This window comes from Lupinus angustifolius, unplaced genomic scaffold (assembly GCF_001865875.1).
Source record: "Lupinus angustifolius cultivar Tanjil unplaced genomic scaffold, LupAngTanjil_v1.0 Scaffold_235_4, whole genome shotgun sequence".
Taxonomy (NCBI): domain Eukaryota; kingdom Viridiplantae; phylum Streptophyta; class Magnoliopsida; order Fabales; family Fabaceae; genus Lupinus; species Lupinus angustifolius.
The window spans coordinates 16,189-43,368 of NW_017727175.1; the positions used below are offsets into that span (position 1 = coordinate 16,189).

Here is a 27,180-nt window from a genome sequence, read left to right on the forward strand (position 1 = left end):
CACGTCTAGTTTTCACAACAAGAACATTGGCAACGTGAGTGGGACAATAAACTAAAACCCCCACAACCATATATAGTGACGGAAGCATGCAAAATCAAGAGGTTCACCCAGTTGGAAAGCCCTAAAAACAATTTTATTAAAGATGTACTAGAGGTACAAGTGTAATAATTCCTATGCCATTGATCGTTAATCCAAGACATCCTCCTCCATCAACACCCAAAAGAAATAGATTGAGATTCGTAATACGGATGGGGATCACCTGTTCTCAATGGTGTCTCATTCCTTGTCTCAAGTCAATCGTATATTAACATGCGGATAAAATAAAAAATTTAAAAGCAAAAAGTAATAAAATTGAGCACTCTGATTGACTTAAGACATGGAGTGAGACATCATTTGAGATATGTGATATTTATTAAAGATATATTAGATGATATTTTTGGAAGATGATAGTTGGTTAGGAAGTTAAGAGTTAGCTAGTTAGGTTTGTGTTAGTTATTTGCTTTACAAGCTTTCTTTTCTTCTTTCCTCTTGTATAAATAAGTCATATTGACTCACTTCTTATTCATTCAATTCAATGATAATAATGAAAAATGATATATTTCAATGGAGCTTTATTTTCTATTCTTTCTCTTTTTCTTCTTTCTTTCTTATTCATCTTTTCTTTCTCATTCATGCATGACTCCTACCGTTTTAACATGGTATCAGAGCATAATTATCTTTTGATAGCTTCCGCTTATGGTTCCATGAAGGATTTCATGGAAAACTTCAACAATCAATAACATTCTGGTGCTTTCTTTTTCATCTCAATGGCCTTCATTAGAGTTATCTTGCTTCCAATGGGTGACAATGCTGCATGTGGCAGGACTATCTTGATTTCTTTGATTGCTCCAGCATTGGTTCTTCAGCATCCAATGTTTCTTTTCAACATATGGTCCTAAATTCTTCATTATCACCTTCTTCACCGACCTTCAAATTCAGATCAATGAGTTTGTTTTTGGTCAAGAATTCGTTTCAAGTATATAAGCTAGCTTCTTGATATCCTCAAGCTCTTCAAGAATGAGTACCACAACCAATTTATCCTAACAAGATTAAATCATTTTCTTATTCTTCATCATTTACCCATCTTTCTTATTCATCATTGAAGCATCTCAATAGGATCAAGATTCTGATATGTTCTCTCTATTTTATTATCAATGGTTGGTTCGCTTTTGTCCATGATGGTTAAGCTCAGATATAACTTTTGTCATGGATGATTAAGCATTGGATGTATAGCTTTTGTCCATAGTGGTTAAGCAAAGATATAACTTCTACTATGGATGGTTAAGCGTTTGATGATATAGCTTATGTCATTGATGGTTAAGTGTTGTTATTACTTCAAATCAAGCTTCAAATCGATTCCAAGCTGGAGAGTGAAAAATTTCACTCACCGACTTGAGGGGAGATATTAAAGATATATTATAGGATATTTTTGGAATATGATAGTTGGTTAGGAAGTTAGGAATTAACTAGTTAGGTTTGTGTTAGTTACTTGATTTACAAGCTTTTTTTCCTTCTTTTCTCTTGTATATATAAGTTATATTGGTTCACTTCTTATTCATTCAATTCAATGATAATAATGAGAAATGTTACATTTCAATGGAGCTTTGATTCTTTATTCTTTCTTTTTTTCTTCTTTCTTGTTCATCTTTTGTTTTCTCATTCATGCATGACTCCTACCAGTTTAAGAATCTCCATCCTCGTAATACATAGGACAAAGCAGGTAGGGATTGATGAGAAAATCAACACAATAAAAAGAAAATGCCTAACATAGTATATGCAACGAATAATAATTTCCCCAACTTGCTAGAATATATGAGGAGCAATAACAAATAATGCAATAACTAAGAACATACAAGATACACCAGAATTTTAACGTGAAAAACATTTCCAATGTGAGAAGTAAAAACCACATGCACAAGATAGTCAATCAAACTCCACTATGATCAAAATAGGAATATAAGAGTATCTCCAAAATAAAGCACAAAACGTGCTCAACAATACAGCATACAATAGAGTAACAAACTTGAATATGAGAACACAAAGTTGTAGAAAAAACCAGAAAGACAGTCACTGTTTTGGCTCGTTTTGTACCACCTCAGATGGCTTCTCACTTATCCAACCGTTCAAAATAAAATACCAGAAGCTATGAACTTGTTGTCCAAATTTCAGTCTGATCCAACGGTGAACGAAGTCGCAATAGCAAATCTCCCACAACTGCTATGAGTTACTGCGGGTTGAGTTCTGTTAACTTCTCTCTCACTTTTCTAATGTTTCTTTTTGACTAAACTGATTGCACACTCTTACCTCATCTGACCCCCTATCAATTAAATTAAGTGGGACAAGTGAGTTTTACTCAATTAGGTCTTTCTCTACATAGAAAGGAGTCCAAATCTAAAAGGGATTGCATACTCATATGTGTATACATGTCCATAAGCCAACCCATTATAGACTTCCTTGCCTAATACATCCCACAATGGTTACCAGATTAGCATTTTGATTAAAACTTTGTAACTTAAATTTCACTTAATTGGAAAAAATTCTCTTACGATTTTAATTAGAAATGTGTTTTTTTTATCAGTATTTTAGTATTTGTTGTAGACAAGTTTTGAACCATCAACCTCCATCATTTCACTACTTCTCTATAACCATTAAACCATTTTATAACTTTTTTTTTTCTCTTCAAATTTGAAGTAGGTGAGACTTAAACCCAAACTTTTTTCACTTCATTCATTAAATCCTTCACTTTAACCATCATACCACTTTATAATTAAAAGTTTCCCTAATAATATATTTACATGTACATTAGTAAAAATGTAAATATAATATTTTTTATTTTTTATTGAGAAATATTTATTTTACTTTTTTTAACGGGAATAAGAAATAAAACAATTATCGGAGTTTGACCCATACATTCACACTTAATGTCTAATAGCTCTAATAATTATTAACTAAGTTGACTTAAATAATTTTTACTATCCACTAAATTTCTCATTATCTATTAACCAAATAAAATCCATCAACATTTTTATAAACTTTAAGGGATGATCAATCTTTAAATAATTTTTAATTGAAAAAGTTCAAGATTTATTTTTCTTTTAAAAAAATTCCAAGTGTATCTTGTGACATGTTGTCCAGGAAAAAGTAAAAAAAAATAAAAATATAGGTCGATAGTGTTTCACAACTCAGCATGCTAGTATATATAGATGGATGGATTGATGATATTTACTTTCTTTTGATTTTAGTGTTTGATTAAAAATAATAATTCAGATTTCATAAAACATGACAAGCTCTCTCTTAAATAACAGAAAGAAACACAAGAATAAGGTATGTATTGACAAAAACGATTGATTGTTTAAAATTGGAACAATTGTGTGGTTAGGTTGTCGCATGGAAGGGTTACAGAATTATCTTTATGTATCAATCAATTGGCTTAAAAAAATTGAAGATTTAATGTATAAGGGCCATGGTACAAATGTCACTTGCCAATTTGCATGTCACGTCGATGTAGATATATCACGACATTCACCGAGCAAATACAATGTACTCCAAAACTTGCATAATGAAAATAGAAGTTCCACTAATTTGGTTCAATAATTGTCAAGCAAATAAATATATAAATATGAGAAAACACAACTTACAATCTTTCAAAATTAAATAAAAAATATCTCTTTAATGTGTATGTATCTTTTAATCTGAACCATTCAATCAAGATCTAATTATATATATTAAATGTTTTTTTATTTTTTACAATAGCGTATTATTCTCACGTGAGTGTGTATATATATATATATGTATATATATATATATATATGATATTGTTTGCACTATTCGTGCATTCAACTTAGTCAAACCAGTGTTGTTAGAACTGAACCGGATTGAGTGGTATGATCGATCTGATCATTGATCGGAATTGAAAACGATTTGGTTTAAAGTCTTGACAGAATACGGGAGTTAATCACTTTGAATCGGAGAAATTTCAGTCTGACCGTGTTAAATCCGATTAAATAGAAATAATCTGGGAAGTAAATCAAAGGATTTACTTACAATTTTAAAAAAATTAAATATTATTCTAATATTTTATTTTACTTCAGTCCAAAAGAAGATGGAGAATATTACTTCAATATAATAGTACATACTTATTAATTATTTAAAATTTTGCATTTATAAAGAGCATTGTTATATCCTCATACTAATCCTCTTACCTACAAAAAAAGTGACACGTGTCACTTGTAATCCAATCATTAATAATTAAAGTATCTTATTGTGACACATGTTATCTAATTTAATCTAACAATTTAATTAATTAAATTGATTAAACCTAATATAGGAGATCTTTTAGTTTTAGTTTTACGGGGATTCTGGTTTGATAAAATTGGGTCAGATGGTTTCATCAATTTGTAGTCTTTTTTGACTTACATATGTGGTAGATTGAAAGTGACCCAATTAATCATTTTTTTGTTATCTATCCAATTAATCATTTTTTTGTTATCTATCCAATTAATCATTGTATCTTGGATTAAAATATTTCAAATAATCTGGTACAGTTAAATACTTAATTTATAACGAAATGACATTATAATTCCTTAATGGTTGGTAACTCTTTTAGATTAAGATTCTAGAGCTTTTCGAATGCGATTTGTCGAGTATTCGACTAAACTTTATTTGGCAATTTTTTTATAGCAAAATAACGAAATACTTTTCTATAAGCAATATACAACCATAAATATTTGACAACTAATTAAACAGACTAAAATAGCTGTACTCATTTATATAAACATGTTGCTTAGGTTATCATGTTTTTCTAGATTTCTAATTAAAAGCTGATGAATAATTCATGACGTGCACTATAGTTTGGGATAAAAATAGATATTGTAGGAAAATTTCTTATATAAGGGTATAGTTTTTCCATATTAACATCACTTGGGTCCTTTTAAATATACATTTTTCTTTAAGCCCATTTTGTTTAGGTAATAGATTTTTTACTTACAGATATTAATAAGTGCATAATATAGTTTTCACGTTAAAAAATATACCGTGTTTGCGCACATTCTCACAAAAAAAATTGCGCACATTCTCACATTTTTTAATCAAAATCTAAGAGTGTTGTTGGATCATGGATGTATGACCACACTAAAAAAATCCATCTTTTATTTTTTTGACTGATATATAGTATTTAAAACGAGCTAAAATTACATTAACTTTCCCATCACAACTTTTTCCCATAACACGATTGTTAACACTTGTTTATATATATATAGCAAGTCATGTGAAAACTATTGTGATAAATAGCAATTAATATAAATTATTGAATTTTATTTAAATAGTTAAAATTAAAAAATACATATATATAATTATCATATAATCAATAACAAACTTTTTATATGAGAATTATTCGTCTCACTTAACTATTCCTTATATATATGTGGGGTTATTATCTTGCTTTATTTCTGGGATTTTCTTCTCTCATACATACTTTTTGCATGAATTTGGTTGCATTTGTCATCGTTTTCGCCGCTATTATTGATTTACATCATTTTCCTTAACTTGGTCGGGCCAGGTATAATACAGAATCTGTCTTCTTTAATATTTGTTAATTTGTCTAGTTTTTGGGATATTCTCTGTCATAGCTCACATGTAAAAAAATCAGCTAGTGTTTTAACATGGAAGTTATTTTTCTATGCTTACCGACATGCATGTGTTAAAATAAAACCCTACTCATAGCCACACTTCAAAAGTGAAGTTTAAAAGGTTAAAAGATACTCACATAATAGAATAGTGTAGTTTTCTTTTATAACGAATGATATTTTGACCCTATGGTAAAAAATTAAATTTTTTCAGAATTGCATAACTATTTCTTCTAATAAATATTACTTTTAAAAATTGAACACTTAAACTTTGACCTAATATGATACTTCGAGATCCACTACTGTTAAACCAACACATCATTGATAGAATAATCTAGTATAAAATATTTAGAAGCAGGGTTACGTACGTAGCAAAAAAAATTTGCTACAAAACAGGTTCAGTTAATTTGTAGTGCAATAAGTTGATACTGGACAAGATTATTGGCCTTATAGGAAATGGACAAGAATCAAGTTGGTTCAAGCAAATATATTTTTTTCAATTTTGAAGCCTCCACTTGATTTTTCTATTTTTATGTTTTTGTTTCTTTCTTAATTCTTGTATATATCTATGAAATGGTGAAGCCGGTGCAGCGGAATGAACCCATTCTTGCAGTTTTGGCCAAAACCAGGTGCTTGCATGGTAATAACTTTATATTAGGTAGAATCCATAGAAAGAAAATTTGTATGGAATGATTTGATTCAAATATAAGGGTACATACACAAGCCAATAATATATACGTTCAAGACACATAATCATAATACCAGATTAATTCCTTAATATTCTCTCATATGATCCCACTTAATCTTAGCAAACATAGCCAATTTTGAAATCTTGGCAATAAGAAAATATTTCTTTAGATAACTCTCCTAAAGTTAATATTATCTTCTTTATCTATTTATTTCCTTTCTTATTTCAAAGTACCTATTTCTGTTATAAATGAAATTGTTAAAATTCAAAGACAGTTCCTTGGGATGGAAGGAGAAGAGAAAAATATAATGAGTGAATTGAAAGAAGATATGTAGGCCAAAAGAGGAGGGTCTGTTAAGTATAAAAAATGAATATATTTAATTTGCGCTTATTAGGCAAATGAAGATGGAGAATGAATAATAAAAAATAGATTATTTGGTTGAGAGAATTAATTTCTAGATATGGTGATTGGTTTTTAGGAGTAAGCATACTTCTGTTTCTAGTTACCTTAAGAGGGATTCATCTTGGTAGAAAGAGTTACGCAATCTTAGTCTAGCTATAAAGTGGGTGGGTAATGATAATAAATGAAGATTTTGTATCCAAAATTATATTATGAACCAATCAAAATATGTCATTTAATTAATTTTTAAAAAAAAAACATAAACTAATAATTTTATATTATTTGACATAATTATATTCGATAAGGACATAAAGATGATATATTTTTAGGATAGATGACTTATGTGTCGGGTAGTGATTGATTTTATAAGAGTATGAGAATGATTCATGGAGTGATATTATATTTTGGGAGAATTTATTGGTAGAATGACTTCGTAAACTACAATACAGAAGGAACATTTACCAATAAGAACAAGAGGAAGCTAAAGAACTATACCATGTATTATGTTTAATAATGTCTAAATAAGATGAAGCTAATATATGGATTCGATCATACGAGAAATGAGGTCTATATGATTAGGAATGCTTATCTTTAAGAAATTGTTGTCAAAGTTAGTCGTGACCGAAATGATATGCCCATTTTCAAGAAATTTTAGTCAAATTTCTCCTGACAAGTTAAATAAACATAAAATTTCTTGCTATGTCAACTTAAGCTTGAAATAAGATAAGGTAACAAGTCTCACAACTCATAATTATGTTAAGGGCTAATTTGTAAACTAGTAGTTAGTTCGCATTCATGCGAACTTATCATCATTTGTTGGATTAAAAAAATGTGGGAATCAGTTATTGTTTCCATATTTTTTAGAACTCGTTAAGCCAATGTACAACTTTTATATAGAAGTTGTGATACCATTTAACGACTTCTGATCTCAGTGACATTTTACCCATAAGTCATGTAGCCATTTCACGACTTTTAGGTGTGATTTTTTTATTGCGTAGAAGTTGTTATACCAATGTACTACTTCTTTATAGAAGTCATAATACATTTTAACTACTTATGAATGTGATTTTTAATGTGTAGAAGTCATGATACCCTTTCAAGACTTCTAAGAGTAAATCTTTTTTATTGTGTAGAATTTGTGTAGATCTTTCACGATTTCTTGGGGTGATGTCAGTGTTTGGCAATTTGACTTATCAAAGTGTTTAAAATCATTACCTAGAAGTCAGACATTTGCAAACCGACTTCTATACCTTATCCATATTCCTTATAGAAGTCGTAGAGTGAGATCACAACTTCTAGAAAACTTCGGTAGCGGTCACAAATTTGACAGAGGAGATTAAGGACTATTCAATCCAATGACTTATAATGCAGTTCACATCTACTTTATTGTGTTGGAAAGTAAGTCTCACATCGCTCACCTCATTATCTCGGGAATGGTTTAAATACATGTTGGACTGCTCCTCTCACAGCCTATTGGTTTTGAGATGAAACCCTAACAATATCACAGTCAGAGCCCAACTTCTTTTTAGTTATCATGGGCCAAAAAATGTCATTTAGTTATGAGCCAAAGGTAACCCTTCGTCTGGTTCGACATTCTTATATGGAAAGGGCATGTTGGAAAGTAAGTCTTACGTTACCTAACTTATTGTCTCAGAAATAGTTTAAATACATGTTGAGTTACTCCTCTCATTACCAATTGGTTTTGAGATGAAACCGTTGTTATGAATTACAATGGCAGACTAGAGTCAATACCATCTCATTTGGCAGTTAGATTGACATTATCATTTTCTTCACCCGATGTTTTTTTCCAACGCATATTCTTTACGTGTATCTGAGACACCCAAATCATACAGATCACACTGTGAATTGGATCTCCTGCTTATCATCTACTTTTCTCTACAACACACACTTTGGAATCAGGTTTTAAATTCGCGGCCATTAAAGGTGTGTTTGGGAGTACCATTTTGGAGGGGGAGGGAAAGAAGGGGAGGGTTTAGGAGAGGGGTTTCCTTGTTTGGGAGTTTAGTGGAGGAGAGGGGAGGGTTTTGAAGGATTTTTCAAACCCCCTCAAACCCTCCAAATGCCAAAATACCTAGTTCCCCCAAATTGTGGTGTTTTGGGAGGAAAATAAGCCAAATTACCTAACTACCCTTACTAATATTATTTTATAACATATAATACATAACATACTATTGATTTTTTAAAGGAGGAAGAGGGATAAAATAGTATTTTTTTATTATATTAACCATTCATCCCCTCCTATGTAAATTCCACACTCCCAAACAAGGGAGGGGTTTAGTTGGATTTGTCATCTCTTCTCCTTCCTTTCCTCCCCCCTCTTCACACTCTCATTCCTCTCCTTTCCTTTCCCTCCTAACTCCCAAACAAAGCCTAAGGGTCCGGAGTAGGGATATAGATTTGTGAAATCTTGGATCTCATAACTTGGATTTGCAAGCTAGACTTGCCTATAGTCGAGATTTTTTTTGGGTTTATAAGTTGAGTGTAATACCTATGCACTATTAATGTAAAAATTTATATACAATGAATATATCATTTACCACACATTTATGGGACCACATCTATTGTCCCACAAGTTGTGATACTGCATGTACCACTAGCCTACCATTGGTTGAAAAAATATATTTAAGATAAAAATTAATAATTAATTATTTTCCTAACTAATCACAATTGATAGCACATGCAGTGACACAACTTGTGAGACAGCAGATGTGTACCCCTCATTTGTATTATTTTTATTTTTTGTTGAAGAGTCAATGATGATTAAAAATAAATGGTAGATAATAGACTGACAATATATAAAACTCTTACGCTGTTGGTGTATATATTTTTCTCCCAAGTTTGTATAAACTAGGCTTGTTAAGATTATAAAATAACTTATAAACCAAAAAAAGAGAGTAGAATTATATCATAATTTTGATGTGTTGGTTTTTTGCCCCTACTTGTAAGATGGATATTCATTGTTATAAGAAAGTTGTTATTGCAATTGCTAACAACCCAATCCAGGATGATCACACTAAACATGTAGAGAGGGTAAAATATGTTATCAAAGGGAAGTTAGATCTTAGAAGCAAAGATATTTAGCTTTCTTTTTTGAAGTTTGAAGACCAAGCAGAGATTTCTACGGTGAAGAGCATCGCACAAATCATGGGGTTATCTCATTCTAGTCAAATATGTAAACCGAAATATATTATATAATCAAATAATAATGGTATATATCTGTATATCTTTTGTAATTAATTATCAATTCTATTATATAATGAATCCTTGTATAGCCTAATATTTTCACATAACACATCTATAAAGTATAACAAGTACTATTCTGAATAATATGTTATCGGTGGTGATTTCGAAAGCAGAATGGAAATTAAAGAATAATAGAGTAGTATACATGCAGAATGGCAAAACTCAAGTAACAGGCACTATGTAGCAAATGAGCAAATATTGAGGGCTTATTTGGGAGTTGGATTTTGGAGGAGAGGAGAAGAAAAAGGGAAGTCTTGAGAGCCATGAAATAGACTCCCAAGTGTATTTCATGGCTCCTAAGCCTTCCCTTTCTTTTCCTTCCCCTCCCCTCCAAAATCCAACTCCCAAACTAACCCTTAGGGTGTGTTTGGAGTACCACTTTGGAGGGGATGGAAGGAAGGGGAGGGTTTAGGAGAGTGATTCCCTTGTTTGGGAGTTTAGTGGAGGAGAGGGGAGGGTTTTGAAGGATTTTTCAAACCCCCTCAAACCCTCCAAATGCCAAAATACCTAATTCCTCCAAATTGTGGTGTTTTGGGAGAAAAATAAGCCAAATTACATAACTAACCTTATTAATATTATTCTATAACATATAATACATAACATACTATTAATTTTTTAAAGGGGAGGGGGTAAAATAATATTTTTGTATTACATTAACCCTTCATCCCCTCCTATATAAATTTCATACTCCCAAACAAGGGAGAGGTTTAGTTGGATTTGCCATCCCTTCTCCTTCCTTTCCTTTCCTCCCCCTCTTTACCCTTTCATCCTCTCCTTTCCTTTCCCTCCTAACTCCCAAACAAAACTTTAATGTTCTACTTCATTCACATAAAAATCCAAAAGTTGTTGCACCAATATAATTATTAATTAAATATAATTATGCAATTTATATATAACTAATTATTAATTATAAATGATATGCAGTACGACTGAATATACATTCACATATAACTAATTATTAATTATCAATTATTATACACAACTATTCTGGTCTCATGTGTTGCTCATGTTTCATAAACATTCACATACATAAATGTAAAAAAAAATCATATACATAGGTTAAGTGTATCCCTCTAACATCGTTTTGGGGCTTTTTGATCCACAAACAGATTCCTCTAATAGTGCCAATAACCGAATAAATTCAAGGTTGCTCCATGATATTTTAAAGAGAAAAGAGTACTTACTAAACAAGCAAATTATAACTTATGTACATACAACAGCTGCTTTGACTATGCAACACGTCAGAGTTGTCCGAAGAAGGCCTTAAGCTGAAGCAGTAAACCCCTGAGAATCCTCATTTTCTGGATATCTTTGACCAAAAGTACACTACAAAGAAACACACTAAGGCAAAAGCAATCACATGAACAACATGGTTTGAACCATTTCGGATGATGCTCTTGTTCAATCTTCTTAAATTATTCTTCACCCCAGCTTGAGCCTTTGCCATCGTCGTTTGCTGTGTTGGGACAGATATAATCAAAATGTTAACAAGACAATTGAACATTTCCCTATGACTGGTCACTGGTCAGTTACTTCAAATCAACATGCAACAAAAACCAGCCAAGAGTTTTCCTATGTACTCATTTTTTTGCAGTAAATCTCATAATATACTATAACATTTGGATGATTCATCGTAGTATGCAAACCGTAAAGTATTACTTCTCATTTTATAATTTTCTTTCATCCACTAATCATCTTAATGCAACTCAACCTAGAGTTAACCATGGCTGGCTTTCCCAAAGTAATCAAGATACACAATAAGGGATTATTCTGTTTTAAGTCAAAGGTTCTAAGTACAGCAATAGCAGCATTAATTTCATGGTTTTCCATATTAACTTTTATGTTTTAAGATCCATAACAATATATCAAATTGAACCTAAATTTATGATGTAGAAACATTTTGTACCAGTTAGGCTTTGTTTGGGAGTTATGAAGGAAATGGATCAAAGGGTTAGGAAGGGGGAGGAAGGGAAGAGAAAAGGAAGGAAATCATCTCCCTTGTTTGAGAGTATGAAATTTAGATGAAAGAAAGTAAACTAATGATAATGTCAGAATATTTTTTTTTATTTTCCTTTTAAAAACGTAATTAACAATGAGAAATGGACAATAATATATAATTATATAATATAACTAAATTTGTTTAGCTATTTTGACATTTTATCTCCAAAAAACCTCAAATTATGGGAACTTTAAAATTAGACATGTGGAGGGTTTTGGAGGGTTTGAGAAACCCTCCAAAACCTTCCCCTCCTCTTGATCCAAATCCCAAACAAGGGGAAGGATTTCCAAAGCTATCCCTTCCCCTCCAAAACCCCACTTCCAAACAAGGCCTTAGTGTTTCAGCTTCCAAAATCTAAAGAAATTAAAATTTCAATAGTGAATCCATTTTTGCCAATCTAGACAAAATGCATTCCTTCATTCTCTAGCTAAAAGTGAATTTTGTAGAAAACAAGTTCAAGCATAAGATAACAAACCATGTTAAATATAGGTTATCAAATAAATGATGTACCAGCTGTTCCAGAAAATCTTTCTGATACTTGACTTCTGTTCCTATCTCTTCCGCAACCTACACCAGAAACACATAACTTCGTGTGAGACCACAAGGAAGTAGAAAGGAAAAAATATAGAAAAACAGAACTTTGAATCATTATATAGAATTATAGATTCACTTCATCAAACTAGTTCAAATAAAGGGAAACAATTAACAGTATAGGATTCCACAAAAAGTCTAGCTACCCGGACTCTAAAAGTCGGAAATCTAACATGGCATTCCAGTTCTACCATTACCAAAAGCAACGAGATAGATGTATCAATTACGAAATATTCTATCAAATTCTACAAAAAGCACAATATAGTAGAACAAGAAAGCTGGACACGCATAAACAATCATATACATGATCAACATTGGAAAAGGAATATGCACATAATCTTTCACTTCATCTCCAAGATAGCTGAAACATGTAATTATTACCCCTTCACAGTTTCAAGTATTTCAAACTTAATCTTCAGGCTTGTCCTTACAATTGTTTGCATTAGGAGATAATAAAAAAAGAACAATTTATGAAGTATAGATTAAAAAAAACATGGAGCAAGTGCATTATCAAACATTATAAATTGATAACGATTCCAACTCAAAACCAATCGATAATGACAGGAATGATTCAACGAGTATTTAAATCATTTCCGAGACAATCAGATAACCTACATGTTGAGTACTTTGTTAATGCGGCATTTACTTGGTTTAAAAAAACAAACAAACATGAATGACACAGTTATATAAGGGTAATTTGTGTTTGTAGAAGATACATTTCTCAGTTTTTGAACTTGGCCACGAAGACCAGTGATTTCATCGTCCATGTCCATGGGATCAATACGCAATTGAATTTCGTTGGAATCAGAGGAAGGAACGGGTCTGGTATTAAGCCCCTCTCTGCAATTTGAATTAATTGAAACAATAAGAAGAAGAAGAAGGAAATGAGAAATTGGAATTGGTGTTAGAGAAGATGAAGAAGAAGAAGAAACCTTGATCGAAAAGGAGAAGCATCACCATAGAAGGGACCCCTTCTGTGTGAATTGGACGACATTGAATTTGAATTTGAATTTGAATCTGAATTTGAATTTGAAGGATATGGAAGGGAAAGGAAATGAATTTCTGGAATAGAAGTTGGAAGGGTTTTGAGGTCACCTTCGTGGAATCGTTGGTGAATGATTACAAGGTGAACTATCACGTCTCCTACTTAATCATTCGTTAAAAATTGATTTGTGTAACAATTTTCTGCCTCAAAATTGTTTTTTTCTAATGTTCTCTAATAATATTAAGAGTAGAGTATTTTGGTCCTTAATTTTTTTTTGTATATTAATTTAGTCTCTGAAAAATTAAATAATTTTTTAACATTTTTTATGATCATTTCTAACGGTGAATGTTTTACTAATTTAGATTTTTTATTTTTTGAAATAAAAGTGTTACAGTCAAAATTTATAAGAACTAATTTAAGTATTCATTCAAATATTAAATGTTAATTAAATTAATTATTTTAAACATAAAAGTTATTTTGACTCACCTTTAAATGTAAGTTTGATTTGTATTCATTACTTGTTAGCCAAACAATTTATTACACATATCAAATTATAAGAAATAATTTACTATTTTAATTAATTTTTTCTCCTACTAAAGGTATTTTATATCCTATGGTAAGAAATTAATTAATTTTGAGATGTGTGAATGTCATTCCAACAAATGTTGCTTCCAAGAATTGAACATTTCATCTTTTAATTCTTATAAGAATTTAGTGGAAGTTTATATCAATAGACCAATACATTATTGATATTTTAATTATTTTTATGTAAACCAAAAAATAATGTTAAAATATAAAGAGACAATAAAAATTGTTCATCAACCTAATTCTAATACAAGAAGTGGTAATTGGGATACTTGTTTCACCGCATTGCCCATTTTTTATAAAATTATTTTTCTATTAATTTCTTGATACTAATAAGGGATACACAAATATTATTCGTAACAATAGTATTGTCAAATTAGTATCATTAAAAGTATTAGTATTTTTTTGGTTTCTCACATCTATCTTTATACTAGAGACAATTTTGTCCAAGTCAGAAATATTCACATGTATGTGGGACTAACTTTCTTATCGAGTATTTTTCATCCACAGTATTCGAATTTGAAACTTTATTTAAGGATAATCAAATATATACTAAGAAAAATAGTTTGAATTGAAAAGTGTCTTATAATAAGAATAAAATATAAAATGAGTTATATTATTACTTAAGTTTTCTTAATGAGATTTACAGGCTTAAGAAATAAAAAATAAGTTAACATTAAACAATTAAAATAAATTTCAACAATTTTTGATAAGTTAACTATGATTTTTTTCCAATACAAAATTAGTATTTTTGCTTTCTAGAGAAACAATATCCTAAATAATAGAGCACTTGTTACATTTTTTTTGTTTTTTTAAATCCTTAAATAGGTTTGTATCCGCTTGTCATTTTCTTGGTGTGAGGTGACAAGAATGAAAAAAAATAGCTGCCCATAAAATATAATTAACAAGTTACCTATAACAATAGTTTATAGATAAGAATGTATATTATAATACTTAGCCACAGGGTACTCATATTTTATAAATTAAATTTTTATATATATTATTATTATTATTTCAAAATTATATAAATTGTAGTTATTTGATTACAATTATAATTTTATTGTATAAATATCTTATTACCAATGTAATAATTATTTTTATATATCAATTATTATAAAATATATAATTAAAATAAAAAATTCATTAAATACTTATTATTTGTAAATAGTGCAGGTTTAAGAACTAGAAATTACTACTCATCGGCACAATTCCATTTTTTTAGTAATGGAGTGGAGTATATAAAAAACAAATGGGAAAAACTTTTATCATTTGGATATAATTTACCAAATAAATAAAGATAATTTCCTTCTCCAACATGATTATTTTCCTTTTTTTTTACTCTACACTGAGACTTAATTATCCCAAAACTCATTTCATGTTTATCTCTTTATGATTGGTCATAAAAATAATTAATTATTAAAATTTTAATTTAAATATATTTTTTCAATCAATCACAACCGCCGGATAGATACACTTTGTGAATAGCAGATACCCTCCCCTTGAAATACGAGTGGAATTGGTTGCAGCTAGCATGCCAAACTGGAACAAGAATAAAAAAATCTAAGGTCATAGCACACAACAGTTCCCTTATAAATTCATTGACCCGAGGCCTTCTAAAATGGGTGCCACCACAACTCTTCTTCCATTTTCGATGGGTAGCGAAGGCCATAACACTGTTTCGATACGAAAACCAAGATTTCTGTGCCTTCATGGATTCAGAACAAGTGCAGAAATCCACAAGACACAGATGCATAAATGGCCACAATCTGTATTAGATGAACTTGACCTCGTTTTCGTTGACGCTCCTTTTCCTTGTTCTGGAAAATCCGAAGTTGAAGGGATTTTCGATCCTCCTTACTACGAGTGGTTCCAGTTCAACAAGGTGGAGATTTTTGTTAATTACTCCATGATATATGATTTCAAATTTTTGTTGCAGTTGTGTTTATTGTTGTGTTGAATTAGAATAAATAACATCAGTACTTGAAGTTTATCCTTTTAACTTATGAGAAAGGGAGGTAGATATGTTAACGAGATAAACCTAAGATTTGCGTTTTGATATGTTTAAAAAATATCAATGGCTTTTTTTTTTGTACTGTCAAAGGTATTTCCACCCTATAAAGTAAGGAACTAATTCGTTTTGGGATGCGTGACTATCCCTCCTAACCCCAACAATTGCCGCTCCGAGGAAAAGAACAATTGACCTTTTGGTCTTTATGGAGATCAGGGGACTAACTTAGCTAAACAAACAAGTTTGATCAATCACATGTAACTTGATTATTTACACTGGAACAAATATAGGAAAATGAAGGTGATACAATCATGTTATGTGACTGGGAATTGACATGTTATATTATAGGAAATTTTACATTGTCGACTCATTCATCATGTGTTAACTCTTGAGTAAAATTAATCAGGATGATGTACCAATGACCGTGTAAAAAAACTTCAATATATACATATTAAACTCTTATATTTATATATATATTTGAACAGGAATTTACAGAGTATACCAACTTTGATGAATGCCTGAAATACATTGAGGAGTGCATGATCAAGTATGGACCTATTGATGGTCTTCTCGGTTTCTCACAGGTAACTCTTGTTCAATTCAATTGCAGTTTTGAGATTAACCACACAAAAGTATTGTTGTTTAGAGTTTTGTTTCACAATGGACTAGAATTTGAATGTGTTGAGGTGTTTGAATCTGAAAAAAATACAGGGTGCTATACTATCAGCTGCACTACCGGGTCTTCAGGAGAAGGTACGTGCTATATTCTCGGTGACTAAATTACTTTTCAATCAAATTTGTGACCCTAGTGGTATATGATATGTGATATTCAGGTAAATTGTGAATGAATATATTTTTAATGAAATTGAATTTGTGCAGGGTGTGGCTCTGACTAAGGTTCCTAAAGTGAAATCCCTAATAATAATAGGAGGGGCCAAGCTTAAATCACCATCTTTGATTGAGAAAGCATATTCTTCTCCCATCATCTGCCCCTCTCTTCATTTTCTAGGTATGTCCCTTCTAGATATGAAAAACTATTAAACGAAGATAGGATTGTATAATAACAAGGATGTATATTCAAACTCGTTCAACAATTCATCAACCAAATAGACTCGTTACATGTCTAAATTGTAGCAGAAATATTTTTTACACCAAGATGTTACATTTTTGTGACACGAGATTTCTAGGCTTGTAGCATAAAATATCAATACTCTATGTTATTATAGCTTGAAAAATGAAAAATACTGTCCCATGATTAATAAACAAACAAAAGTGGAAGTGTTGTTTGGTTAAGGAAAATGAAATGTTGTCCTGAAACACTTTCACACGTACTGCAGGGGAGGCAGACTTTATGAAGCCATATGGGAACGAACTACTTGAGTCCTGTTTTGAACCCGTTGTGGTCCATCATCCCAAAGGTCATACAATACCCAGATTAGGTGCGTTAATAAGCTAATATGTATCTCTATTAATCGGAACATCTCTTGCTGTCTCAAATCATGTCTCGTGCTAATGAAAAACGTTTATTAGTATTACTATTTTTGTTCATTATTTGTACACAAGATGATTTGAGACACAAGTTGGTATCTTTGAGCTCTATTCTATTAATTGTTTGTTTATACAGATGCTCTCCTGGACTATTAATTGTTTGTTTATTGTTCATATTCTCATTTATTTGTGTATGAGTTATTGATAGGAATTGTTATTCTGTTCTCCATTTCAGATGAAGAGAATTTGAAAACAGTACTGAGTTTCATCGAAAGAATTAAAAAGATCCCTGAAAATGAGCAATGAATCTAGTCCCAAGAGCCAAAGCCTAAGAAGATATGCAATATTTTTTAAAGTTGTCCATTTTCTTTGAACCACAATAGATGGAATTTATCGAATCAAATCTGGTACAATCCTGCTACTGTTTTTTTTACAGCACCTTCATTAATATAATGAGTGATATTTAATTCATACAAGATAAAAGTAAGTTTTTATGCCCTCCAACTTTATGTTCAATATTATACCACTAATTGTGATTTTGGAAGAGGGTGATTCATTAGCACTTTCTATAACCTCTATAGTAACACCAATATCAAACTCAAGGAAATTGGAGACTGTTATGATTTGTTACTGGTTCAATTCCTTTTGGTTTCAATTGAGATGCTTAGATGATAATAATGGAGATGAGAGAGAAGAGGTAAAGGGAGAAAATAACTATTAGGAGAAAACATGACAACAAAGGAATTTCACTATTTAGGTATAGTTCGGTCACAGACTGTGAAAATTTAACACAGCATAACAACCTTAATGGAATGAGTGAACATGATAAAAGTCTGAAAGTTAGAAGACCAAGTCGAAATTAACTTTTTTTATTAATAGATTACTTAAAAGCTGAGATAGTGAAAAAGAGAATAATAAATTACTTAATTGAAACCCTATACCTAAATAGAAAAAGAGAATTGACTGTTATTGAGAGAAATATTGACAATAATAAATTACTTAAAAGCTGAGATATGTTATCGGGGAAGGGAAGAAAAATCGAGTCTAGTTCCTTTTCAATACTATAATATATAATTTTGTTATAACTTTTATATATTTTTATCAAAAAATGATTTTAAATTAGGCTTGTAAATATTTTTGTACCACATGTCCTCATTTTAATCCGGAATTAGATGAGAGTCTGATACCTAAGTGGATCTATTCTCACACAAACCATGAGAAAAGATACCTAAACGAATAAGGGTACGTTTGAAATACCATTTACAAAAGTTAATTTTTTTTAAAGTGAGTTTGCAAACTAAGTTACTGTCATTAAACACTTGAAATGTTAAACATCCGAAAAACTCAATATATGTTAGAAGACTCAAAACAAAATATTAAACTCAAAAATATTTTACAAAGATTTGAAAATTACTTCTAACTGTACCAACTGGAAAGAGATCGCCTATGTGGGGGTCTCCTTCATTGTCCTCAGCAATCAGAATATTAAATTTTACTTCTTAAAAAATTCTTTTATTTATGTGGATTGATAGTATTTGATACAATGAGATCATATCTTTTGTCCCACATTTTGTATCATGATATATAATTGATTGAAATAATATATTTAAATTAAAAATTTAATTATTAAGTATTTTTTTTTTGACCAAACACATTTGATAGCATATGAAATGACACACCCATAAGTATCCTCCCAATATGCCTCACACACACTTAGGTAGGTGTTTGAATGTTTGGCTAACACATCTACCACAAAATTAGCTTCAGTTAACACGTGATAAAAAAACGATACCTGTTTTGTAGTGAACTTCGAATGGAGAAGGTGCAACCAACAGAGCAAAAATCTAGAAATTGATTAGGCAAAAATCAACACCACAACAGTAACATTAATTAATGTGATAGTTGTCAAGTATTGAATAGTGACAGAATTATGCAGAACCTAAACTATGATGCTTTCATTATTGGTGAAAGGAAGAAGAACCATGACATGTTTATACCTTACCCATTCATTCATCTTAACCCATAAAAACACATACCCATCTCCTTCTTCAAGCAACCCTTTCTTTCATTTCTTCTCAGTAAGCCAATTCTCTTTTTCTATCAAATAAAAATCAATGCTTTTCTCTATAACCTTCACGCTTCTATCCAAATTTATCTCTTTTTTTTGTTTTTTCAGGATATTCTCAGGCCTCAGTTTCGTGCACTATCTACCAAGTTCAGTGGGGTGTCACAAACTATGGGGAGCTTTGATTCTTTGTCTTACCTTACGCAACGTGAAGCTGCTAATGTTGATGAATCACTCATGGGTCCTCTTGGATTTAGCGTTGATCAGCTCATGGTTAATAATCTTCATTGTCACTGTGTTTGTTTTGATATTTCTCATTGGGCTCTGATTTTTTTTCAGTGTTAATAGTTGAAGCGTTTGATTTGTGTTGATTTTGTACTTGTAATTGTAGGAATTGGCTGGTTTGAGTGTTGCTACGTCCATAGCTGAGGTAATTTTGCTTGTATGCTTTTGAACTCTTTGATTTTCTATGTGGTACTACTTACTAAGGTTTTAAATAGGAGTTTGTGGTTGCCACAGTGAATTTGGGCAAATGTGGTCGATGTGGCCTCAATTGCAGACACGCTGCACTTACGGCGACTTATAAAACCTTAATATTTCTGTGGGGGTCGCACACCCACAGTTTTAAAATCTTACTTGCTCACTTGAATTGGACCAAAAATGCAAACTTTTGTAATGAAATAAAGTCTTTTGATTAAGAAAACCTGATAGATAGAAATGTAATGCCTTTGGTTACCCTTTGATTCTATATTTCCGAAGTGACTGAATATCGGAGTGTAGGTAACAGTTTCTGTCGCCACATGGTGTAACAGGTTAATATCCACCCACTTTATTTGAACACCTTCTAGTGCATTCTTTTCCAATTATCTGAAATTATCTGATTTTGACAAATATGTGTTCACTTTCTCAATGAATTCCTGTCTGCAAATACTGATAATTGCTTGAAAGTGATTTTCTATCACAGGTTTACAAACCAAGTGAGTATAGTCGTGTTCTTACAATTTGTGGTCCTGGTAATAATGGCGGTGATGGTCTGGTGGCTGCCCGTCACCTACATCATTTTGGTTATAAGCCCTTGGTCTGCTACCCAAAGCGTACCCAGAAGCCTCTTTATGCTGGGTTAGTTACTCAGGTAGGAAGGATCTCATTTCGGAAAGTTTTATACCTTTTATTTCGGATATCTCCTTCCATCTAATTTGTTGGCTCTAATGTTTATTATGAGTTGCTGCAAGATTCATGTGAAATTTTGGTACTGTAGCTCGAAGCACTGTCAATCCCATTCCTGTCAGTGGAAGATCTACCGTCAGACTTGTCAAATGACTTTGACGTTCTTGTAGATGCGATGTTTGGATTCTCGTTTCATGGTAGTTTACATGTTTTAAATATTGTTTGTGACCCACTAATATTTACATCCTTCTCAATGTTATGAAAACCAGGGATTTAACAATATATTGTTAATACCACTTTTCTGCCTCTAATCACTGTCTTGCCCATGCTACTTATCTGCTTATACATGTATGCTTTCTCATTATTTGTATGTTTATTGTCTCCTAAACTTTTTACCATGTCTTTTCTCTACCTGATTATTTCAATGGAAACTCTGTTAGTATAAATATGAGTTCTAAAATTATAAACTATAGTTTGCACCTATCTTTTCAAGCCCTCTTATACACACTGGACTCTCTTCACACAGTCATTTAAATCATATAAGCTTTCTCTATTAGACTATTACTAACACAAGCAGTGAATTTTGAACGTCTATTGTAAGTTTTTGAATGAATAATCCTATTTAATTTCATATTATGTGACCTCATTACTTTCTGAATGTTCAGGTTCTCCAAGGCCTCCTTTTGATGATTTGATTCATAGACTTGTTTCTTTACGTAATCATAATCAAACTGGCCAAAAAAGATCAGTTATAGTCTCTATAGATATTCCTTCTGGGTGGCATGTTGAAGAGGGAGATGTCGATGGTACAGGCATTAAACCAGATTTGTTGGTATGCATCTCAGAGATATATCTGTCTCATTACCTTTTTTCTTCTTCTTAAATATAAAAGTATTTGTTTTGTTATTTATGTGCTTTAAACATCGGGGATTTAGCTATAAATATAGTATGTTAAATTATTTCTTTCAAATGAATGTTATGTTTCTGTTGCGTGACTATCCCGTTACATTTTCTGAAGGTTTCTCTGACAGCCCCGAAATTATGTGCGAAGAAGTTTATTGGTCCTCACCACTTCCTAGGAGGTAGATTTGTCCCACCTGCTATCGCAGAAAAATATAACCTTATACTTCCACCATATCCTGGAACTTCCATGTGTGTCCGAATCGGAAAGCCTCCTCAAGTTGATATTTCAGCTATGAGAGAGAATTATATCTCTCCTGAGTTTCTTGAAGAGCAGGCAGAGGCAGACCCCATTAATCAGGTAAAGTTCATAAAACAATACTGTTTGCCACAGTGTTGTTAATATTCTTCCTTTTTTCCTGTTGGTGGTTAAGGACTTCACTGGGATCTATTTCAGTTTCTTAATCCGAGTATTCGGAAACTGGGATTTTATTGGCTGTGACTACTTGCCTGTCTACATCTATTTTAATGTTATCTGCAGTTTCATAAATGGTTTGGTGATGCATTGGCTGTTGGGTTGAAAGAACCAAATGCTATGGCCTTGTCAACTGTAGGGAAGGATGGAAAACCGTAAGATTAACTTCTCTGTTTTTTCATGATCAGTGGGCTCTTGTGAAATGAATTACTCTTCCATACTTCCATAATATGCATAATATCTGAACTAAAATTTCCAAATTACGCTTACTTCATTTGGCTGCAGCTCATCACGAATGGTATTGCTAAAAGGTGTTGACAAAAATGACTTTGTGTGGTATGTAACATTGTTATTTTTATGTTGGAACTGCTTTGCAAGGCTATTTGGAAAATGAACATTTGTGTTCACCTACTGCAATTGCTTTGCAGGTACACAAATTATGAAAGTCAAAAGGCACGTGAGTTATCTGAAAATCCTCATGCTTCACTTCTTTTTCACTGGGATGGTCTAAACCGGCAGGTGACTACTCTTTTCATTGCAGCCAGACACTTCTTGAAATCGATTTGTTCTCACATGGATTTCGGTGCAACAAAAGTAAATTTTTGATGCCAAGGAGTGTCATGCCTTCTTGGAATCTGATGGCCATAGCATGCCATCATGTACTTTTCATGGAGGAAAAAAGAGGATTAGTATTTTTCGTAATTATAACTCATGAAGAGCAACATTTTAGGTGTGGCTGTCAAAAATTCTTTCAACAAAATGCTTGTCCAGATTGATCTTAAGCCTCACCGTCTCTATTCCTTATATCGACTAATAGATTGATGCATTTGATAATATTGCAGAAAACTTCCTGTTTTTAAAGTTATAGGCATTCTTTGTCCGACTGATACTTTTTTCCTTTGCTTTTTTTGGCTTTACATGATTTATATTTTAAGACAACTTGCAAATGAAATGAGCCATGATGAAAAGTATATTTCAGCTAGAAACTACTACTCCTTACTATTATTATTTAATCATCATCATCTTGCAGTTGTTGGATTGTTTTACATTGGTCAGGAAGCAAAAATGTGCCTCTTTATACATCTATTATAAATAACTTTGTTGGGAAGTAAATCTCACATCACCTGCTTCATTCTCCTGGGTATAGTTTAAATACATGTTAAGCTACTTCTCTCATTGCTGATTAAATAATATTGAACATGTCGTATTACTTAATGTGAAATAGTTTTCTGAAAATCAACATCTTCTTTGTTAATGTTTAATAGCTCTTATTGTAAGTTTACGAAGATGGAAATGTGACTTGTTTACCAATTTTCACATGAATTATCCAGTTCAATAATCTAACTCCATGTCACTACACCTTTTAGAGACATGCACATAACTTGCTGACAATCACGATATTTGAGGATAATATCTAACAAGTTGTTGTCTATTCCTTCTTTATTTTATTTTCCTAGGTTCGGGTGGAGGGATATGTACAGAAAGTCTCGGATGAGGAATCAGAGCAGTATTTCCATAGCCGTCCTAGAGGAAGTCAGATCGGAGCAATAGTCAGCAAGCAGGTCGGCTTCTACTTCACTTTAATTATCGTCGTAGTTGTTATCATTTAAAAAAATTACAATGATTTATAAGCTTATTTCGCAATTTATGGATCTTTAGAGTACTGTTGTACCTGGAAGGCATGTTCTTCATCAGAAGTACAAAGAACTTGAACAAAAATATGCTGATGGGTAAGTTACTGAACATTTACTTTTGACTCAATTTTGTGAATTCGGATAAAATCTGTTATCCCTTGTAATGGCCAATAATTGAACTTGTTTTTCGACTTGGAATACCAATTAGCTTATCTTCTCATATGACCAAGAGTATACCCTTTTCGACTATTTGTCTATCAACTGGGAGCTGTAAATAATCCTGCTTTGTTTTTCTCTCATTCTTTTTGCTTGCAGAAGTTTGATCCCTAAACCTAAGAACTGGGGAGGATACAGGCTAACACCACACGCGTTTGAGTTTTGGCAAGGACAGAAATCTCGCTTGCATGACAGGTGGTTCTTTCCCTGTTTATGACAGGTCGCTCGTTCTCAAATTGCATATTTTGACATGGATGAGCCAAAAAGCATGTATATGTAAATTTAAGCAAAATATGTTGGGTTTTCAATTTAAATACATACTTTTTGGCTATCAATTTGAGTTATTGCATTGTAGACTGGCTACTACTTGGTTACGATAACATTTAAAGTAATATGCTACATCTACAATAAAATTATATCCATGTCATAGAGATTTAATAAAGTTTTACATTGGTTGTCGTCTGAGTAGCACAACCTTCGCCTTTTGTGTGGGTTGAGGATCAGCTATGTATAGCATCAAACACATATACGATTTCCAATGTGGGACTTCACACTTGAATAGACCCAATAACCTTTCTTAAGTCTGAGTATTTTACGGAGGATTTCCCAAGATTTCATCCATCATAATACTACTCTCGCCCAAGCATGCATCTACCATAATATTATATTACAGCTTTTATTTAGTACACTCATCATTTACTATTTCCCCACAAATTGAGTTACTTAACTAAGTTTGTGAGGGTTATATTGAAAACTTACACTTGTAAACGTATTGTACATCTTCCTAACTTCCTTCCTCATTCAAAAACAGCTTCAACATGAACTGTGTCTCGAGATTAAATTGTATTTACTTGATCCTGCAATTTTCTTTAATGGGGGCCAGAAACAGTTGTGCTTCACATAGTGGGGTGAATTTCCTAGGATTGATTTTTTATGCCTTTCTTTTACAGGCTGCGATATTCTCCCTGTGAGATCAATGAACAGAAGGTGTGGAAGGTTGAGCGGTTAGCACCTTGATCATTATTTTCACAAAGATGAGCCTTGCTCCTTTGAAAATTGTGTCTAATTTTATGTGAGATTGGGATATGGAGTTCCATTGGAATTGTGCAGCATATTTTATCTGTATGCACGGAAATCTCAAATAAATTTGCTGTTGTTGATATATTTACCAATCTAGGAAAAAGTCTCTCCACTTATTGGAGCACGACTGTGTATATTTATCATCCTCAGACCCTATTAAGCGGGAGCATCATGCATTGTGTCACTGATAGATACCAGCCAATGAAACAGTAAAATAGACAACAAAAGTAAGGATTCAGAGCAGAATTGTATTATTCTAGTGTAAGTAAAAGTATTCCATATCAGTAAAATGGCAAGAGTACCAAAAGAAGCTGTAATTGCAGAAAAAGTATAATAGAATGACTCAAGGGAATAATCTAACTTCACTCTACCCTGTGGCAACAGTCACCCCACAATTTCCAAAAGATTGCCCCCTCAAATGTGCTGCCTTCCCTCCTCATATTCCCCTCCCTTCCTTGATTCTAGGGTCTTCTATCCATTCATAGTTGGCCATGTGTTCTGTTGGTTAGAGTCATGTGCAATATGCTCATTCTCCCTCCTTCCTCAATTACCCTAATCACCTTTCTATCTTTTCTGAAATACCCTCCTAATTGGAGGTCTATCGGTCACCTTTAGTTGTTATCATATCATGTGATGACATAATTTCAATCAGTCAACATGCATTATATTCATAAGTTTCAGAACTTACAAGTATAAAACATTGTCCATTTTCTTGTCAATACAATCAGTCAAAAATAAAATTAAATTGTACATTCCAATAGTTGCATGAAACAATAGCAATGGAACAAGTCAAATATTTATAATTTCCCATCTTGATATACCTTTCTTTGCTTATTTTTCTCTCCCATGCCTGTTGTATTTGGTATTTATGATCTACTTGTTTGTTGTAACAAGTTTTTGTGTCAGGGTCTTATAAGGCCAAGTTAAATGTCATGGGAAGTTATACTTGTTATGTTTGATTCTTCTTAGAATTTTTATACATGGATCTTGCTTTATAATATTATCTTTTTGTCTTAATTTAGTCTTGAAAACTTTTGTTCAACCACCACGATTTTATCAATTGGTCCAAACCCTCTAAAATCACCCAGCGTCTCTGTTGCTACTTTCCTAATTCCTTTGGTCATCTCCTCCCATATATTGTTAGCATTTGATTATATCTTTGAAAACCTTTTGTATGAAACTCTTTTGAAAGTTTCCCTATGGTTTGTTTGAGGCATAATTAAATAACTAAATTCCGAAGTCTTATTAATTGCTTCAATAAGAAGGTAAATCCTTTCTTGTTCATTTCACTCATCTTGCACCATCTTTTACTTGAGTGTGTAGTTACCCGTGCTAGTAAGTTAACTCTAGTTGCAACAAGTCAAGACAGATTGATAGGTTATTCAATATTCAAAATCTAATCATGGCCCATTGGATGTAGGACATTCTAAGATCTTGAGACTATATGAACTTAAATCCTTAAAAAGATGGTTTGAATTTTACACTTTTGACCAACTAGTAAGTGGTAAGTAATGACAAGAAAAACTTTAATGGGATATCTTAATTTGATCAAACCAGATCAGAAATGTTGAGCTTATGTTAAGGCATCCCAAAATGGAGGCTGAATGTGCAATATGCTCTAGCTATTGCTGAAATATGATTAGGGCCAAAATATTATTTTTTGATACATTGCTTGGTCAAAATATTATCAATAGTACACATCTTCATTCCAATAGCCTCTAACAAGTGCCATGATTTCACTTTTTAAAATATTAGTTTGAATGAGTCATATATTTCAATTATGTTAACATGTTGAGAGTGCACATGCATCACTCAAGATAATGCTCCGAAATATCTTAAAGGGGATTATGCATAGCACTTGAATCAATTCAAAATATGTTAACCTGTAGCACAATAGTATTTCCACTTGCACTATGTGTGACAGACTATGAGCCATGATTGATTGAAAAATATGTGATATGATTTGAAGGAT

General features: G+C 31.9%; 3 protein-coding genes across 4 annotated transcripts; 2 read left to right on the plus strand and 1 right to left on the minus strand.

Annotated features, from left to right (window-relative positions):
* Window positions 1–11,045: 11,045 nt before the first annotated feature.
* On the minus strand, window positions 11,046–13,747 carry LOC109340719 (bet1-like protein At4g14600). Its single transcript, XM_019578444.1, has 4 exons — window positions 13,538–13,747; window positions 13,322–13,445; window positions 12,525–12,581; window positions 11,046–11,471 (listed from the first exon to the last, which is right to left on the minus strand). Exons 1-4 carry the CDS (start codon window positions 13,597–13,599, stop codon window positions 11,310–11,312), a joined length of 405 nt encoding a protein of 134 aa, XP_019433989.1. The 5' UTR covers window positions 13,600–13,747; the 3' UTR covers window positions 11,046–11,309.
* Window positions 13,748–15,726: 1,979 nt separating this feature from the next.
* On the plus strand, window positions 15,727–18,140 carry LOC109340721 (esterase AGAP003155-like). The gene is made up of 6 exons (XM_019578446.1): window positions 15,727–16,057; window positions 16,669–16,767; window positions 16,895–16,936; window positions 17,063–17,192; window positions 17,521–17,622; window positions 17,907–18,140. The coding sequence occupies exons 1-6, from the start codon at window positions 15,794–15,796 to the stop codon at window positions 17,975–17,977; spliced, it is 708 nt and encodes a 235-aa protein (XP_019433991.1). The 5' UTR covers window positions 15,727–15,793; the 3' UTR covers window positions 17,978–18,140.
* Window positions 18,141–19,482: 1,342 nt separating this feature from the next.
* LOC109340727 (pyridoxine/pyridoxamine 5'-phosphate oxidase 1, chloroplastic-like) lies at window positions 19,483–25,329 on the plus strand. Of its 2 annotated transcripts, none has more exons than XM_019578454.1 (14): window positions 19,483–19,749; window positions 19,848–20,009; window positions 20,128–20,166; window positions 20,701–20,868; window positions 20,995–21,100; window positions 21,569–21,735; window positions 21,922–22,164; window positions 22,345–22,433; window positions 22,564–22,614; window positions 22,707–22,797; window positions 23,736–23,840; window positions 23,938–24,008; window positions 24,228–24,348; window positions 25,079–25,329. In XM_019578454.1, the coding sequence occupies exons 1-13, from the start codon at window positions 19,618–19,620 to the stop codon at window positions 24,343–24,345; spliced, it is 1,542 nt and encodes a 513-aa protein (XP_019433999.1). In that variant the 5' UTR covers window positions 19,483–19,617; the 3' UTR covers window positions 24,346–24,348; window positions 25,079–25,329. The 2 variants fall into 2 exon arrangements, with proteins under 2 accessions (XP_019433999.1, XP_019433998.1); XM_019578453.1 differs by having other exon boundaries at window positions 19,486–19,749; window positions 24,228–24,323.
* The last annotated feature ends 1,851 nt before the right edge of the window (window positions 25,330–27,180 follow it).

What these genes read in the sequence shown, in the direction of transcription:
- LOC109340719 (XM_019578444.1), bottom strand. Translation starts at nt 13,599, where the DNA reads ATGTCGTCCAATTCACACAGAAGGGGTCCCTTCTATGGTGATGCTTCT. An exon ending in AAGTTCAAAAACTGAGAAAT is followed by an intron (nt 12,582 to 13,321) that starts GTATCTTCTACA and finishes TTTCTGGTGTAG; the next exon opens with GTTGCGGAAGAGATAGGAAC. An exon ending in AAGATTTTCTGGAACAGCTG is followed by an intron (nt 11,472 to 12,524) that starts GTACATCATTTA and finishes GTCCCAACACAG; the next exon opens with CAAACGACGATGGCAAAGGC.
- LOC109340721 (XM_019578446.1), top strand. Translation starts at nt 15,794, where the DNA reads ATGGGTGCCACCACAACTCTTCTTCCATTTTCGATGGGTAGCGAAGGC. An exon ending in GTCTTCTCGGTTTCTCACAG is followed by an intron (nt 16,768 to 16,894) that starts GTAACTCTTGTT and finishes AAAAAAATACAG; the next exon opens with GGTGCTATACTATCAGCTGC. An exon ending in TCATACAATACCCAGATTAG is followed by an intron (nt 17,623 to 17,906) that starts GTGCGTTAATAA and finishes TCTCCATTTCAG; the next exon opens with ATGAAGAGAATTTGAAAACA.
- LOC109340727 (XM_019578453.1), top strand. Translation starts at nt 19,618, where the DNA reads ATGATGCTTTCATTATTGGTGAAAGGAAGAAGAACCATGACATGTTTA. An exon ending in GACAAAAATGACTTTGTGTG is followed by an intron (nt 22,615 to 22,706) that starts GTATGTAACATT and finishes ATTGCTTTGCAG; the next exon opens with GTACACAAATTATGAAAGTC. An exon ending in AAATCTCGCTTGCATGACAG is followed by an intron (nt 24,324 to 25,078) that starts GTGGTTCTTTCC and finishes TTTCTTTTACAG; the next exon opens with GCTGCGATATTCTCCCTGTG.